The sequence below is a fragment of the Amblyraja radiata genome, chromosome 2 (genome assembly GCF_010909765.2).
Source record: "Amblyraja radiata isolate CabotCenter1 chromosome 2, sAmbRad1.1.pri, whole genome shotgun sequence".
Classification (NCBI taxonomy): Eukaryota; Metazoa; Chordata; class Chondrichthyes; order Rajiformes; family Rajidae; genus Amblyraja; species Amblyraja radiata.
In genome coordinates, this window is record NC_045957.1 from 72864624 (window position 1) to 72882257 (window position 17634).

A 17634-nucleotide genomic window follows, 5' to 3' on the forward strand; every position below is an offset into this window, starting at 1 on the left:
CCTGACAGAATTGTGGTGCAAAATAAAAACAAAATGCTGGAGGAACTCAGTGGGCCAGGCAGCATCTGTGGAGGGAAGCAGACAGATGATGTTCCAGGTCGGAAAGTTTCTTCAGTCTGTTCGAGGGGAGCAAGCTGGTAAAGAGAGGACGGAGATGGGGCATAAACTAAAGAGATGGGGCAAAAATCAGTGATAGGTGAATGCAGGCCGTCTAATTGGCCGATAGATAGAGATAATAACAAGGACTTGACGTGTTATTGAGACAAAAGAGTGCCAGATAAGGAATAAAAGAGGATTGAAACGTAATGCAGGGAGTAAAAGAAAGTGGATTAAAGGAAAATGGGGGATGGAGTAGGATGGGGGGGGCATGATCAGAGGGGAAAAGGGAACAAAACTAGATGATGGAGATAAAGCGGAAAAGTTATGTCCTTCGAAGCAAGGTGGCACGGTGGTGCAGTGATAGAGTTGCTCCCATACAGCGCTTGCAGCACCGGAGACCCGGGTTCGATCCTGACTACGGGTGCTGTCTGTACGGAGTTTGTGCGTTCTCCCCGTGACTATCTGGGCTTTCTCCGAGATCTTCGGTTTCCTCCCACACTCCAAAGACGTACAGGTTTATAGGTTAATTGGCTTGGTATAAGTGTAAATTGTCCCTAGTGTGTGTAGGATAGTGTTGGGGATCGCTGATCGGTGCGGACTCGGTGTATCTCTAAACTAAACTAAAGCTAGGGGGAAAAGACAGCACAGAGTGGATGAGAAGGGTGGCTGGGGAGAGTTTATCAGAAATTTGAAAATCCAATGTTCATGCTGTTGGGTTGTAGGCTATCTATTTCAGGTTCCCCTTCTTGCCACCCCTCCTTCTTATCCTTTCAAAATCCAGCAGCAAAAAAAAAAATGTTGCAACACTTGAAAAAACACAGCGCGTTATACGTCATCACGCGTACGTCATATGTTATCACGCCGCGTCACCGCCGCGTCACCGCCGCGTCATACATCATCACACCGCGTATTTTTCGGTGACCTGATAAGTCAGTCAATGATGCCGGCAGTCGCTGACAAAATCGCCAAGTGGGACAGGCCCTTAAAATTGGAGTTTTCCATGTTCATACTGTTAGGTTGTAAGCGACCCAAATAGAATATGATGTTCTGTTCCCTCTAGTTTGCGTGTGATATCACTCTAGCAATGGAGGAGGCATAGAACAGGAAGGCCAATATGGGTAGGAAAGAACTGCAGATGCTGGTTTAAACCGAAGAGAAACCAATGGGAATGGGATGTGCTGCTAAAATGGTTAGCAAACCGGAGATCCAGCAGGCTTTGGCGGACCGAGCTCAAGTGTTCGGAGAAATGATCGCCTAGTCTACTCTTAATTTTGCTGATACAAATGGAGGCCGGATTGGGAGCAGCGAATGGAGCAGATGAGGTTTGTGGAGGTGCATGTGAACCTCTGATTCACCAGGAATGGCTGTTGGAATCCCGGAATGGATTGTGAGGGAGGAGGTCTAGGATCAGGTGTTACATCTCCTGCAATTGCAGGGGAAAGTACCTAGGGAAGGGGTGATTTGGATGAAAAGGGAACCAAAAGGTTATGGAGGGAGCAGTATTAGTGGAAAGGGATCCGTATGGGAAGATGTGACTGATGAAGGGATCACATTGAGGATGTTGGACAATGATGTGTTGAATGTGAAGGTTGGTGGGATGAAATAGATTTCTTCCTTTAATGTTGTGAGGTAGAGCTTAAACTTAGGGTTAAACATTCCATGTGCAAATCATCATTATGACTGTTTTTCAACCAAAATGTACTATTTTGCACGGTGAAATTTAATGCAACTTCTCTTATTTTTGTGGCTTTGCCGTCACGTAAATGGGAAGGAATTTCTTCTGATTCCATGGTCTAGAGCAAAGGAGCATGGGCTGAAAATCAGAATTAGCTACTTCTGGTGTAAAACAATTATTTGTGCAATGTCGGGTAGATGTTTGGAATGTCAGACATTAATGCAGGTGGTGATGAGCTATTAATAATAAATCTGTAATTGATCCATTTTAATTAGCCGAAGTGCAAAGGGATGCATGGCAAAGGCACATAAATGGAACTAGCTTATGTTTCAGCCAAGTTCCTATTGAACGGCAGAGCAGCATCGTGGGTCTGATTGGGCTGTTCCAATAATTCTATGTATACTTCTCTGTTCCAGGCTTATTTATTGCGTCTTTTTTTTGGTACCACAATTAAATTTGGCCAAATAAATGGCTTAAAATGCAAAATCATTGTTATGCTCGTGGATCTGATGTGGTGCCCAAAGAGAATCCTTGCACTGCCCATTTCTGAAAACTTTCTCTTGATTCCTTCCTGCTTAATCTTTTCTCTGATTTTGGCTGTACATTGTGGGCATAATTTGCAATGTAAAACGTTTAAGTGGTTCCTTATAATAATCATCATGCCCCTTTTTTGCTGTTATCCTTCTTGCTGAGAAAATCATTTTTTAGCTTCCTAGTAGATATTAACCATTATAAAATAGTTTCTGGAGTGTTGCGTGTATTGGCAACATGGGAAATCAGTGACTGTTATCTTTTGTTACATTGTTTTCTGAAGTTGCCTCCAATCTGATCTGTGGACAGCGATTTTCAAGCACCAGCTGTAAAATTGTGCTACAAGGTTGAAATTCTTTTTAATCAATAATTGTCCATTCATAATGCCACGTTGACTATCCCTAATCGGTCTTTGCCTTAGATGCATGTAGATCATGTCCCTCAGAATCTCTTCCAATAACATACCTACCACAGATGTAAGTTTCCAGGCTTTTCATTTCACAGCTGTTCTTAAATTAAAGCCCAACATTAGTAACCACCAGTCTTCCAGCACCTTGTCCATGGCTGTTGATGATATAAATATCTCTGCCCCACAATCTGCACGGTGGCACAGCAGTAGAGTTGCAGTCTCACAGCGCTTGCAGCGCCGGAGTCCCGGGTTCGATCCCAACTCGGGGTGCTGTCTGTACGGAGTTTGTACGTTCTCTCCATGACCGTTTGGGTTTTCTCCGAGATCTTTGGTTTCCTCCCACACTCCCAAGACGTACAGGTTTGTAGGTTAATTGGTTTGGTAAATGTAAAAATTGTCGCAAGAGTGTGTACATTAGTGTTAGTATGTGGGGAATGCAGGTCGGCGTGGGTCCGGTGGGCCGAAGGGCCTGTTTCCGCGCTGTATCTCTGAACTAAACTAAACTAAACTTCCTAGGATACACTTGATTGGGTTCCAGGCATTTATCTTTATGCCTTTTTAGACCTCCAGCATCTCATGATACCTTTATAAAAGAGTAGTGTAGTTTTTGCCAAAGGCATGGATAATTCTTATCCCTCAATTCAGATCACGTTGTTGAGTGTTCGGTGCAGCTCTTAAATGTCTCGTCACGAACACCAGACGTATTGTGTCACTTTCATGAATGGTGTTATCTGGTTCTATGTTTTCTACATTACATCAGTCGCTACACATCAAAAGTATTTCTCTGTGAAGAACTTTCGAATGTTTTGAGCGTTATGAAAAGCATTTCTTCTTGCTCGCAAGTTGAGAATTCATCTTGAGACCTGATATTTGCATAAATATCAGAATATCAGATATTGTCACTCGATATGGTTAATTGATGGTTTAATTTTCTTCACATTAGAATCACATAGAATGTGTGGTACAGGACAGGCCACTGAGCCCAGCGCTTCCATGCTATTCAACCTTCACACAAGCCTTTCCACACCCTTCATTACCTTGCTTATCAGCATGAACTTTCTCCTCCCATGTTTACCAAACTTCTCCTTAAATCGATTAATGAGATTACTCATACAAAGTGAGTAACTATTACATCATTACTAAGTGAATGTAAATCTATGGGTAACAAAGCTCACCTGAATTTCCTAGGAAATTTATTGATAATTATATAACATATAACATATAACAATTACAGCACGGAAACAGGCCATCTCGACCCCTCTAGTCCGTGCCGAACACATAGTCTCCCCTAGTCCCATATACCATAATTATCTTGGCTCTATAATATATGACTTACTTCTTTTTTCATTGACAGCCTATTAATCGAGCAAACTATTTATAGCATTGAGTAAACCTTGTCTTTGACAACATTTCCGAGAGGTTTTTTGCATGGGCGGACTTCTCGCTTTATTTTAATGAGTGATTCTGACCAGGATTAATTTTGCATATGGTGGACATGAGTTGAAATAAATCCAAGGGAATTATTATGGTTATTAAGAAAGAACATGTTGAAACTGGAGCAGTATTGAAAACCGATGCATTTGAGTTTGGTCAGGTAGATTGGTGCAGATTTTTAATTCTAAAGGCGGTGAACCCTGCACGAAGCCGTGCTGCCCCAAAAAAGGAACAGACATTCTTTTGAAAGGATTAAATGATAAAGTTTGTATGGGGCATCCTTAAATTCAGGCATTTACCAATTACAAGCTACCCCCAATGTTCTCTGCACCGGGCGCCTTCTACAACTGAAAAAAAGCAGGACTTCCAGATCAGTGTTAAATGGGAATGTATTTCACAAAGAAAAGCGTTCAATGACATGTGTGATGGGTGGGGTGGGGTGCAGTGGCTCATACTTAGTTCTAGCTTAGAATTGGATGATCTGATAACTTTACACCTGGGAAAGTGAAGTTTCTCCATTGCTTTGCATAATGATTAAAGAACTCAAAAATTCTTCTGATTGCTATTTTTTTGCAGCGTGCAGTTTTGTATATGAGGACACCACATGTCAGCCCATAAAGGGATTGTGATTTATCATTTTACTCTCCAGATAGAGTTTGGTTCACTGGAAGATTTGTGTGTGATATCACTGGGAGGTTATGTTATTCCTCTGTGGTTATATCATATTAATTGTAGCTATAGCAGAATCACATGCTCAATAGTTGTTTACGGTCAATATTCAGTGAGGTGTCCCCTCATCCTTCTAAACCCCAACAAGTATAGGCCCAGAGCTGTCAAATGCTCATCATACTTTAACCCAATTATCCCTGGGATCATTCTCATAAACCTCCTCTGGACACTCTTTAATGTCAGCTCATCCCCTCCTCAGTTATGGGATCCAAACTGCTCACAATACTCCAAATGTGGTCCGACCAATGCCTTATGAAGCCTCAGCATTACATCCCTGTTTTTATTTTATTTTTGTCTTGAAATGAATGCTAACATTGCATTTGCCTCCCTTACAACTGATACCTGCAAATTAATCTTTTGGGAACCTTGCACCAGCACTGCCAATTTCCTTGCACCTCCAATTTTTGAATCCTCTCCCCATTTAGAAAACAGTATATGCCTTTATTCCTGTGACCAGAGTGCATGACTCCACACTTTGCTGTGCTTTATTCCATCTGTCACTTCTTTGCCCACTCTCCTAACCTGTCCAAGTCCTTCTGCACACTCCCTGCTTCCTCTACACTCCCTGCACCTCCACCTATCTTCATATCATCTGCAAATTTGGCCACAAAGCCATCAATTGTATATTAATGATCAATTCCAATTCATTTTGTTTAAGAAAGAACTGCAGATGCTGGAAAAATCGAAGGTAGACAAAAATGCTGGAGAAACTCAGCGGGTGAGGCAGCACCTGTGGAGCGAAGGAATAGGCGACGTTTCGGGTCGAGACCCTTCTTCAGACTGATGTCGGGGGGAAGGGGGAGAGGGATGGGAAAAAGAAAGGAAGAGACGGAGACAGTAGGCTGTGGGAGAGCTGGGAAGGGGAGGGGAAGGAAGGGGAAAGCAAGGACTACCTGAAATTGGAGAAGCAATGCTCATACCCCTGGGGTGTATACAACCCAAGCAAAATATGAGGTGCTGCTCCTCCAATTTGCGGTGGGACTCACTCTGGCCATGGAGGAGTTGAAGTGCTGAGCCATCGGGAGATCAGGTTGGTTATTGCGAACTGAACGGAGGTGTTGGGTGAAGCGATCGCCAAGCCTGCACTTGTTCTCACCAATGTAGAGCAGTTGACACCTGGAACAGTGGATACAATAGATGAGGTTGGAGGAGGTGCAGGTGAACCTCTGCCTCACCTGGAAAGACTGCTTGGGTCCTTGGATGGAGTAGAGGAGGAAGGTAAAGTGACAAGTGTAGCATTTCCTGCTGTTGCAAGGGAATGTACCAGGGGAGGGGGTGGTTTGAATGGGAAGGGACAAATTGACCAAGGAGTTACGGAGGTAACGGGCTCTGCGGAAAGCAGAAAGGGGAGGAGATGGGAAGATGGGGTCAGTGGTGGGATCCCGTTGGAGGCGGAAATTCCAAATCATTGATTCAACTGATTCCAAAGTATTAATATTCAACGTGAAGAGTAGCGGCTCCAACTCCGACCCCTGTGCAACGCCATTTGTCACCAGCTGCCAACCAGAAAAGTCCCCTTTATTCCCACATTTTTGGCTTCTGCCATTCAGTCAATCTACTATTCATGTTAGTATCATTCCCTCTAATACCATGGGCTCTCATTTTGTTTAGCAGCTTCACGTGCAGCACCTTATCCACGTAAACTACATCCACTGACTCTCCTTCGTCTATCATGCTACATACTTCCTCAAAGAATTCCAATGGTTACCTGTACTGGGGCAGATTATACCTGAACTGGTCAGGGACGAATATCCTTGCAAGGGGGTTGGCCCTCTGCTGCTCAGGAGGGTTTTAACTAGAGTGGAGGGGTTGGGAACCAGAGCAGGAAGTCAACAAATGGAAAGACTGTGGGAATGTAGAATGACAAGTAAGTCTCAAAGGAAGTACAGTCATGGAGAGGTTAAAGAAGATGATGAAGCTAATGGGCTGAAGTGTGTTTGTTTCAATGCAAAGATTATCATGGGTTATGCAGATGAACTTTGTGCCTGGATCAGTTCTTGGAACTATCATGCTGTGGCCATTACGGAGACTTGGTTGCGAGAGGGACACAAATGGCACCTCAATGTTTAAGGTTTTTGCTGTTTCAGACATGATAGAGAGGTAGGTCAAGAGTGTTTTATTGTCACATGTTCAAGATAGAATAATGAAATTCTTACTTGCTGCAGCACAACAGAATATGGAAACATAATAAATAATATAACAAAAACTCAGTTAAAAAAAAGAACAAATAAAAAACAATAATATTAATAATAATAATAGTCTATTGTAGTTCAGAGCTTATGAGGTTGTAGTGTTTAATAGCCTGATGACTAGGGAAGAAGCTGTTCCTGAACCTGGACATTACAGTTCTCAGGCTCCTGTACCTTCTTCCTGATGGCATGGTGGGACGAATGTGTGGCCAGGATGGTGTGGTTCTTTAATTATGTTGGCTGCCTTTTTGAGACAGCGATAAATCCCTTTGATGGTGGGGAGGTCAGAGTCGGTGATGGCCTGGGCAGTGTTTACAACTTTTTGTAGTCTTTTCCGCTCCTGGACGTTCAAGTTGCCGAACCTGACCACAATGCAACCAGTCAGAATGCTCTCCACTGTGCACCTGTAGAAGTACAAGGGAATCCTCTTTGACATACCGAATCTCCATAATCTCAGGAAGTAGAGATGCTGATTTACTTTTTTTATAAAAGAGGTGGAGGAGTTACTCTAATAATGTCACAGTGGCCATCAGAGAGGACCTACTGGAGAGTTCGTCCATATACTGTAGGGAGAGCTCAAAAATAAGAAAGGTGAAATCACTCTAATGGGATTGTATACTACAGGCCCCCCAATCATCAGCGGGAGATAGATAAACATTTACGTAGATAGCTTACGGAAAGATACAAAAGCAACAGGGTTGTTGTAGTGGGCAACTTTAGCTACTGTTGAACATTCTTTCTGTGGGAGAGAATTATGGGGACAGTGATCACAACATAATTTTAAGATTGTTTTGAATAGGGAGAACTCTGGGCCTTGGGGAAGATACTGAATTGGACTAAGGCAAATCATAACGTTATTAGGCAGTTGCCAGTTCATTCATTTGCTAGAGGGAGTAAATTGGGAGCAGTTGTTGGGCAAGTCCACATCTGACATGTGGGAGTTGCTTAAAGGCCAATTGATCAAAATTCAGAACCAGCATGTTCCATTATGGAGGAGGAATAAGTACAGCATATTAAGGGAACCTTGGAGGACCAAAGAGGTGGTAAACATGGCCAGAAGATGAAATCAGCCAGGGCCTTTGAGGAATATGTGGGATAACTTTTTTACACAGAGAGTGGTGAGTGTCTGGATTGTACTGCCAGAGGTGGTGTTCAAAGCAGATGTGATAATGGTGTTTAAGAGGATTTTAGTTGGGCATATGGATATGGAGGGATATTGATCATGCACATGCAGATGAGATTAATTTATCTGGCATTGTTTTCAGCACATACATTGTGGGCCGAAGGGCCTAGTCCTTTGTTATACTTTTCTACGTAGTCTACGTAGACCCAAAACATCTTCTATCCGTTGAGATCTGCCAACACTTAGTTTTTTTGATCAAGGTTCCAATATCTAAAGTTTCTTGCAACTGCATTTCAGTTTTACGTAGCTGCTATCTTTCCATGCAATGATGTCCCCTCCTCCAAGACTCTTGATTAGTGGACACCTTTTGACATCTCTCCTGTCATGCCTTATAGGGATTTCATATGTCAATAAGTTCGCCCTCATTCTTCTGAATTCCAATGAATGCAGATCCAACTCTTGAAGAAGGTTATGACAACTTTCATCCCAGGAATTCACTCAGCGTATCTCTTTTGGACTGTCTCAAATGGTGGTATAACCCTTTATTAAATGAGGAACCACCTCTTTGACCAATCATTTGCTCATCCTCCCTCGTATTATGTTGTGGCATTGTGTTAAATTTTGGTAATAAGACATTTATGAAGAACAATGGGCTGTTTAACTACATTAAGATTCTTTTACCAATACAAATTGTTGATCCAAACTGCTAAATCATTTAATTATACAGCGAGTACATGGAAAATATCCGAACAGTAGACAAGGGCGTCCAGGAAGTTGTATTACTCATTGAAGATTTCTTTGAAAACGATAAGAAAACTGCCTTTATCTACACGTCTGATCATGGGATGACAGAGTGGGGTAAGAGCAAGTTTTTATTACAGCAAATTGAAATTCCTTTATTCTATGAAAGATCAGTGATACTAGATTTCCTTAAGAAACGGCACCTGTAGGTGATGCTGCCAGCAAGTTGTAGCAATCAACGTTGCACCCTTTGCTGAGCATTGAATATTATGCAACCGTCAGTCAGCTGTGTTTAAACTATTTCTCTGAATTATTAGTTAGCAGATTGCATTCACCAGCAGGTGGTGGTACACTCATGGTTTTTTTCGTCTGGAGAATGATGGATATCATTGTAAAGAATTGGAAACACGCTAAACAAAAGACATAAGCCCATCCTAGTTGAATTATTTTCTTACTGCTTTTCAACTGTTTTTAGAGTCATTGAATCTTACAGTGTGGAAACAGGCCACTCGGCTCAACCTGCACACAGCAGAAAACATGTCCCATCAACACTAGTCCCACTTGTCATGTTCTTCTGAACCTGTCCTATCCATGTACCTGCCTAAGTATTTATTAAACCTTGCGACAGTACCTGCCTCAACTACCTACTCTGGCAGCTCGTTCCATACACTCAGTGAAAAAGTTAGTCTTTAGATTCTTATTCAATCTTTCCACCCTCACCTTAAACCTATGTCCTCTGGTTCCTGATTCCCATACTCTGGGCCAGAGGTTCTGTGTGTCTACCCAATCTATTCCTTTTGTTATGCTTTTGGAAAAGAGGGAACAATGTCATAAATTAACATAAAATTAAGATGAAGCACAACTCCCGGTTGCTCAGCACTTCAACCCCCCCTCCCATTCCCAATCTGACCTTTCAGTCCTGGGCCTCCTCCATTGTCAGAGTGAGGCCCAGCGCAAATTGGAGGAACAGCACCTCATATTTTGCTTGGGTAGCTTATGGACATTGACTTCTCTAACTTCAAATAGCCCTTGCTTTTCCTCTCTCTCCATCCCCCCCACTTCCATGTTCTCCCACCAGTCTTACTGTCTCCTACTACATTCTATCTCTGTCCCACCCACTCCCCAGAAGAAGGGTCTTGACCCGAAACGTTACCCATTCCTTCTCTCCAGACATGTTGCTGAGTTACTCCAGCATTTTATGTCCACCTTCGTCATAAATTAAAATCCTTCCAAACGGCTTCTAGGACTGGTATTCAATAACGCTGTCTGATTTACCTCTACCCCATTGTGGACATTGGTCTTTGTCTATGGAATTGATGCACTACAATGCTGAGAACTATATCCTGCACTATATATCTTCCCCTTTGCTCTATCTATTGTACTTGAATTTTACTTGATTGTATTTATGTCTAGAACTATTTCATCTGATTGGACAGCATGCAAATTGTCTACCATTTCTTTATAACAAAGCATTTTGCTCATCAGTAATATGCCTGATTCCTGATTTCTTTGTTGATGTAGGTTCCCACGGTGCAGGACACCCTTCTGAAACCCTCACCCCTTTGGTTGCATGGGGAGCTGGAATAAATGGACGTCAACCTGGTTCAAACCAACAGTTTCAGGATGATTTTCTCCAAGGTGTAGTGAATTTCACTTAATATTAGCGTTTACAAGTCAAGCTTCTTTATAAAAGAAAGATCTGCAATTATACTATGACCAAATGCACATGAAAACACCTCTCAGAGAGCCAATTAACTGAATATAGTCAGTATTGTAATATCATAAATGTACTCATTATTTGTTGCTTTTTAAACAATCCATATCCTCTGAACACAGTAAGATCTCTATAAACACTTCGTGAACTCCATTTCAGAAGTTGAATTAATTGAAATTAACCTTTTGATTGTAGTTATTCCTGCCTTTCCTGAAGATTTCAGATGACGCACAGAGCCTCTTGCCCAGAGTAGATTTCTGATGAGCAAAGATTTCAGACATGCTGAAAAATTGTGAAATGTGATTAGCATTGTACTGCTTTTAGGAATGCATGCAGGATGGCTGATATGATACTTTCATCACCAACATTGACACCACTTGGAAGTAATGCATTGACTGTCAAATGCTTTGGGCAGTGAATCCATCAATGTAAACATTTTCACACTGAGGTAAAATTTGGGGGAATCAACATGAGAGCAATTTGGTGAAAAAGTATTAACTTTAGAAATGTGTTCATTTATGAGGATTAATGGTGCTGTGCTAATTTTAGATCTGAAATCTGACTAACATTTACAATGTGTGAACTGGGGAAATGATAAAATGAGATAAAGATCTAAACTGAGGTGGAAAAAGGCCCATCGGCCCACCGAATAATATTCCTTTTTATATTCATTGGATGGATATGGGCATGTGTCACTGGATTAGAGGATTAGCTTTGATCTTATTGATTAGTGGAATAGGGATAAGGGGCCAAAGTGGTTTATTCTATTCCTTGTGTTTGTTGTCTCAGCACCACAGATGGATATTTCATGTATTACTTGGCCTTTTTCATTGTGATATTCAGGTTTTGATTGCTTAAAATTAATGAAGAAAATATTTTTTATTTCTTATGCAGCAGTTCGATGAAGTAAGTAGAGATAAATGGCTTTTACTGTCAGGGATGTTGATAACCAGAGAACACAGATTTAAGATATTTGTAAAAGAGTCAGGGAGGAGATGTTACAAGCTCTAATCTGAAATACCAGTGGAAACAGATTCAACAATAATTTTAAAAAGATAATTGAGCATAAAAAGGAAAAATATTTCAAGATTTTGAGAAATTTGTGATTGATAGGATTGATCAAGTATAAAAAGGTCAGAGTAGAGATGTGAGTTAAAATCAAGAGCAACAGGGAGCTCCAGCAAGCCTTGGTGGACAGAATCAGTGCTTCCACACCTCAAAGAAAATTTCCTTAAATAGAATCCCCAATTTCCTGGAATCTTATGGTATTTCCTGAAATTTTCAAAAATGCTTCCTGCGTGCTGTTTGTTGTTGTTTTTGGATGCGGAAGCTGGTGGGGTGAATGGTGACGACTAGAGGAACTCTCTCGTTGTTCTGCCCAGAAAGAAGGGAGCAAGAGTAGAACTGCCATCTAAACATCATAATGGGATTACCACTAGAAAGTCTTGCACTTGTTCAAGAAGGTGGCTCACAACCACCTTCTCTTGGATAATCAGATCCCGAAAAATGAATACATGGTGAAAAAATATCATTTGCCAGGCGGCACGGTTGCACAGCAGTAGAGATGCTGCCTTATGGTGCCAGGGACCCTGGTTCAATCCTGATTACGGGCGCTGTCTTTACGGAGTTTGTACGTTCCCCCCGTGACCGCGTGGGTTTTCTCTGAGATCTTTGGTTTCCTCCCACACTCCAAAGACGTCCAGGTTTGTAGGTTAATTGGCTTAGTAGAAATGTAAAACTGTCCCTAGTGTGTGTAAGATAGTGTTAGTGTGCGGGGATCGCTGGTCAGCACGGACTCGGTGGGCCGAAGGGCCTTTTTCCACGCTGTATCTTTAAAAACTAAAAGAACGTACAGCCACATAAGCTACTGGCAAAGGGATTTCTAATTTGTTATTAGTTGCCACAGCACGTAGGTCTGAGGTACAAATAAAAACAAGGGCATAGTCCAGCGTGTATCTAAGATATTTTCTCACTCAATCCAGTGATACGGTGCCTTTTGGCTAGTTTAACTTTTATTTCTGTTTCTTTCAGAATGGAAATTAAATGATGTGCGGAGGTTAGATGTGAACCAGGTAAAACAATTGTTAAAAATTGAAACTTTTTTTACACTTTTCTACGATGATGCATGTTGATCTTTTATTTTAAAGTTAGAAGGTAAAGTACTTTCATTTTATGTCACATATCTGTGGCAGCTCCAATATGCCAAGGCATTTTGCTCACTATGGAATTATCAGGTCTGATGAACATAAGCTTAAGCAAAGTTTTCAAGGGTGCATTGAAGGAGAAAAACAGGATAAAAATGTTCAGGGGAGAAATGCAAATCTTAAGTCTTGCCAGCTGAAAGATTATCTCATAATAGTTGAATATTTAAAAATCGTGGTCAAGTCACTACTTATGGAGGGACGTGCATATCTTGGTTATAAACCTGTAGGAAATGGTTAGAACATGGATTGATTTGGAAAGATGAAAATTTATTGTGAAAAGTATTGAGTAACAAAACAACATGTGACAAACACAATAATTAAGTCACTTTGGAGGAATATCATATCGATATATTGAAATAAAATTGCAATTTGTTTTCTTATCGTGCAACACTAGTTGCAAATCAATGGTGGAAAATGAATCTTTTAATTTTAAATCAACAGTGTTTTTGAAGATGTAACTAGGAAAATGGACAAGGGAGAGCCAGTGGATGTAGTGTACCTGGACTTTTAGAAAGCATTTGATAAGGTCCCACATAGGAGATTAGTGGGCAAAATTAGGGCACATGGTATTGGGGGTAGAGTGCTGACATGGATAGAGAAGTGGTTGGCAGACAGGAAACAAAGAGTAGGGATTAACGGGTCCCTTTCAGAATGGCAGGCAGTGACTAGTGGGGTACCGCAAGGCTCGGTGCTGGGACCGCAGCTATTTACAATATACATCAATGATTTGGATGATGGGAGTTTGGTCATGGCCTATTAGAGTTATCTTTCCATTACTTCCAGGAATTAGAGGAAGATTTGTAGAGAGATTGCAAGAACAACAGGGAGTGCCCCACTTGGGAGAGGGGAAAGTTTGACTTTTGCAGAAATAGGTCAGTGAGAGTGACTGATGAGTCAGAAGGGGAGCACTTTGAGACCAGTGACCATCATTTTATTAGTTTTGAAATAGTTATGGAAAAGGACTGATCCACAAGTTAGTTGTAAATTGGGGCAAGGTGACTGACTGAATTGATTGAAAGATACAGCTTGGAAGCAGGTCCTTCAGATCACCGAGCCCATGCAGACTATCGATCACCTGTTCGCGCTAGTCCAATGTTATCCCACTTTCTCATCCACTCCCTATACACTGAGGGCCATTTACAGAGGCCAATTAACATACACACCCATACGTGTTCGGGATGTGGGAAGAAACTGGAGCACCCGAGGGAAACCCAAGCATTTACAGGGAGAACGTGCAAACGCTGCACAGAAAGCACTTGAGGTCAGCATCAAACCAGGGTCTGAAGCAGTGAGGCAGCAGTTGTACCTGTTACTCCACTGTGCTTCCCACTGGAAATGAGCCCTTCAGCCACCAAGCATGCACAAATCTTCAAGACCTATTTACATAAACTCTACTCTAATCTCTTCTTCATACATCCCATTAACTTCTTCCAGAATGTACTGCTCACCTACACACTAGGGGCAATTTATATTGGCCAGCCCACATGTCTATAGGATTTGGGAGTAAGTCTGAGGAACCATGGAAACACCCACGAGCTCAGAAAAGACATGCAAAGTGCACATAGACAGCACCCAAGGTTGGGTTTGAAACCAGTGTTTTGTGGCTGGAAGGCAGCGGCTCCACTAATTACCACACTGTGCCAAGGTGAATTTAGATTATATTACAAAGGAGCTTGCAAAAGTTGATTGATGTGGGTTATTTGCTGGCAAAGGCATGTCTAACAAATGGGAGGCTTTTAAAAGTGAGATAGTGAGAGTTTGAGGTCCGTAGGTTCATGTTAGAGTGAAAGACAAGGTGGCAGGAATAGGGAACCCTGGATGATAAGTGATAATGAGAGTCTGGTCAAAAGAAAGTAGGAGCATGGGCCAGGTTTAGTCAGCTGGGATTGAGTGAATCTCTGGAGTATAGGGGATGCAGGAATATACACAAGAAGGAAATCAGGAGGGGGCATACGGTAATTCTGATAGGTGAGTCCAAAGAGATGTTATCAGTATATTAATGGAAAAAATGGTAACTAGAGAGAGAGAGAGAGAGAGAGAGAGTGGGCCTCTCATAAACCAAAGTGGTCATCTGTGAGTGGAGCCACAGAAGATGGGTGAGGTCATCAATGAATATTTTGCCTGTCTTCACCATGGAGTATGACAAGAAGACGAGGGAACCCAGGAAAGTTAATTGGATTGTCCTGGAGATAGTCCACATTGCATATAGAAGGTGCTGGACGTCTAAAAAAAATGAAGGTAGATAAATCTGCAGAGCTTAATCAGGTATATTAAAGAACACCAAAGGAAGCTAGAAAAGAAATTGCAGGAGCCCTGGCTAAAATATATGCATCTTTGTTAGCCATAGGTGAAGTGGCAAATGACTGGAGCATGGCTAATGTTGTGGCTTAATTTAAGGAGGGCTGCAAAGGAAAACCTAGGGTATCTCTTTCAAAGTGCTCGCATAGGGTTATGGGCAGGATGGCTTTATTCAGTGCAATATGTTTTTATTCTATTCAATATTTTAATAATGTACATTCTTTGTAAACTCCAGCTACTGTAATTTGCAGCACCACATTTCAAGCCCTGATTTGGAAAGTAAAAGTATAGATGTTTCAATGTTTTTGGTTTCTTATTGCTGTGAATTATTTCTGTTTTACATTGCACAGGCCGATATTGCTCCATTGATGGCTTCTCTCATTGGAGTCCCTTTTCCTTTAAATTCTGTGGTAAGCTGCTATTTGATATGATCATTATTTAATGCATGAGGCAGTTGATATATAATTGGATTTTAATAATGGTTCAACCTTAGTGATTTCCTTATGTATTTTATGATTCATTTTAACTGTGACAATAAGGGTTGATTATTTTTCAGTTAAGAACCTTGCTGATGACGATAGATGACATAAAGTCAGGTTTAGGACTTGCTATAAGACATAGGAGCAGAATTAGACCATTCAGTCCATCGAGTCTACTCCGCCAATGTCCCAATTTTTCAAACTACAAAAGTACAACGTGAAGACCACATGATGTCATGCTACTGGCAATTTTGAAAGCCATATAGCGAATCATAACTTCTGATTTCAATTTAGATAGAACTCTGCTCCAAAGAGAATGGTCAAAAATAAAAGAACAAATAAAGCAAATTTGAGAATTCTGACAAACAGATCGAAGACATTTCTCAAAATGGCAAGATTATGAATTGCTGCTCCTCATAGTCAGAATTTTTTTTGAAAAATTGCATTCTGTCAGCGAGTGCATTCTGCCACCGCAATTCAACTAAATTGCTCTGTTATTGTACATTGTTGGGAAGGTAGTTTTTGGCCAAAACTACCCTGGAGCCAAATGCTGAACACTCCTGAGCAATTGCAGAGTCTTGAACCAAACAACTGTTTTACATAGATAGGCCCAAACAAGCCCGGCCCGATAAAGCCTGGAAAAAACTTTCACTAACAGCTACGCCTTGCCACAATTTCACTGTTAACAAACCTGGCAGTTTTCAGTACTATTTACATTTAAATGTCCAAAAAATGAAAAAAATAATAATTTAAAGAGGCAACATTTTAGTAAAAGAACTGATGACACTAAAACACAGGTTTACATAACTAAATACTTATGGAAGCACAAATAATTAGATTTTTTTTAAACTTCATGGCAGCTGTAAAATTCCCAATTCAAATGAACTTGCTCTGAGGTTCTGTATACTTGGCATAAGGTATCTGAGCACAGATTCCTCAGTGTAAATTCTAGCAGCTTCCCCAATTGCCCTCTGTGCAGAGTCCATTAGTGAAGCAATCCCACAGGTTGATTCTAACATGTACATTCAGAACATCTGCATTGCACAAAACTGCCACCAAATCTTCACAAAATCTAGCCCGTAGTTTAAGGTTTCCACACCCCACCCCCTGGGCGCACACATTTCTCCCACTATCTTCCCTCCATCCCCGCCCCTGTCACCTTTCCACATATATCCCTCCCTCTGGGTTTCCATTTCCCTCCTCTGGAATAGGTTAGGTAAATGCACAGTCTTTTGCCCAGAGTAGAGAAATCGAGAACTGGAGGAGGGGGGAAAGATTTAAACAGAACCCGATGGACAACTATTTTACACAAAGGTTGGTGGGTATATGGAATGCGCTGCCGGAGGATGCAGTTGAGGCAGGTACTATAATAACATTTAAGAAACATTTGGATAGGTACATGGATGGGGTATGTTTGGAGGGATATAGACCAGGAGCAGGCAGGTGGGACTAGACTAGATGTGGCATGTTTGTGGGCTTGGGGAAGTTGGGCCGAGGGGTCTCTTTTGTCTCCTTGTTTACTATTTGTCTTTTTTTGCCTCCTTTTAAATTCTAGCCTTTGTCTACCCTTCTACCAACCCCGCCCTCCTCTTCACCTGTATACCTGTATCCACCTATCAGCTGCTGGGCTTTGTTCCGCTCCCACCTCTTTTCCAGATTTCTCTCCCCCACCCCCCTTTCTCCCTACTATAATCAGTCTGCAGAATGGTCCCAGCATGAAAAGTCGCCCATTCATGTCTTATCAATGCCCTCCACAGATTTGTTTTTGTGCAGCAACTCCTGCTATCCCTGCCTGCCCAGCCCTGCAACTCTATAAGGGAGAATGCAAAGCACTGCATATATACATAAGCCTGTGGTCTTTTGCTCAACTTTGAGGGATCCTTTTGGATTTCCTCGTCAACTGCTTAATTGATATTTGTCATCAGCAAAACCTCACTATTGCAAACTCATCAACAAGAGATGGATCACACCCTGCATCTATAATCCTGTGGTGTCATACTCAACCTCCT

At 41.6% G+C, this 17634-nt stretch overlaps 1 protein-coding gene across 4 annotated transcripts in view; it reads left to right on the forward strand.

Annotated features, from left to right (window-relative positions):
• The window catches only part of pign (phosphatidylinositol glycan anchor biosynthesis class N), a 160754-nt gene that overhangs the window by 45821 nt on the left and 97299 nt on the right, over positions 1-17634 (forward strand). For all 4 annotated transcript variants that reach the window (XM_033048957.1, XM_033048948.1, XM_033048973.1 and 1 more), the window contains exons 7-10: positions 8917-9047; positions 10452-10568; positions 12676-12716; positions 15497-15556. In XM_033048957.1, coding sequence (XP_032904848.1) covers positions 8917-9047; positions 10452-10568; positions 12676-12716; positions 15497-15556 — 349 coding nt within the window. The remainder of the gene's footprint in view (positions 1-8916; positions 9048-10451; positions 10569-12675; positions 12717-15496; positions 15557-17634) is intronic.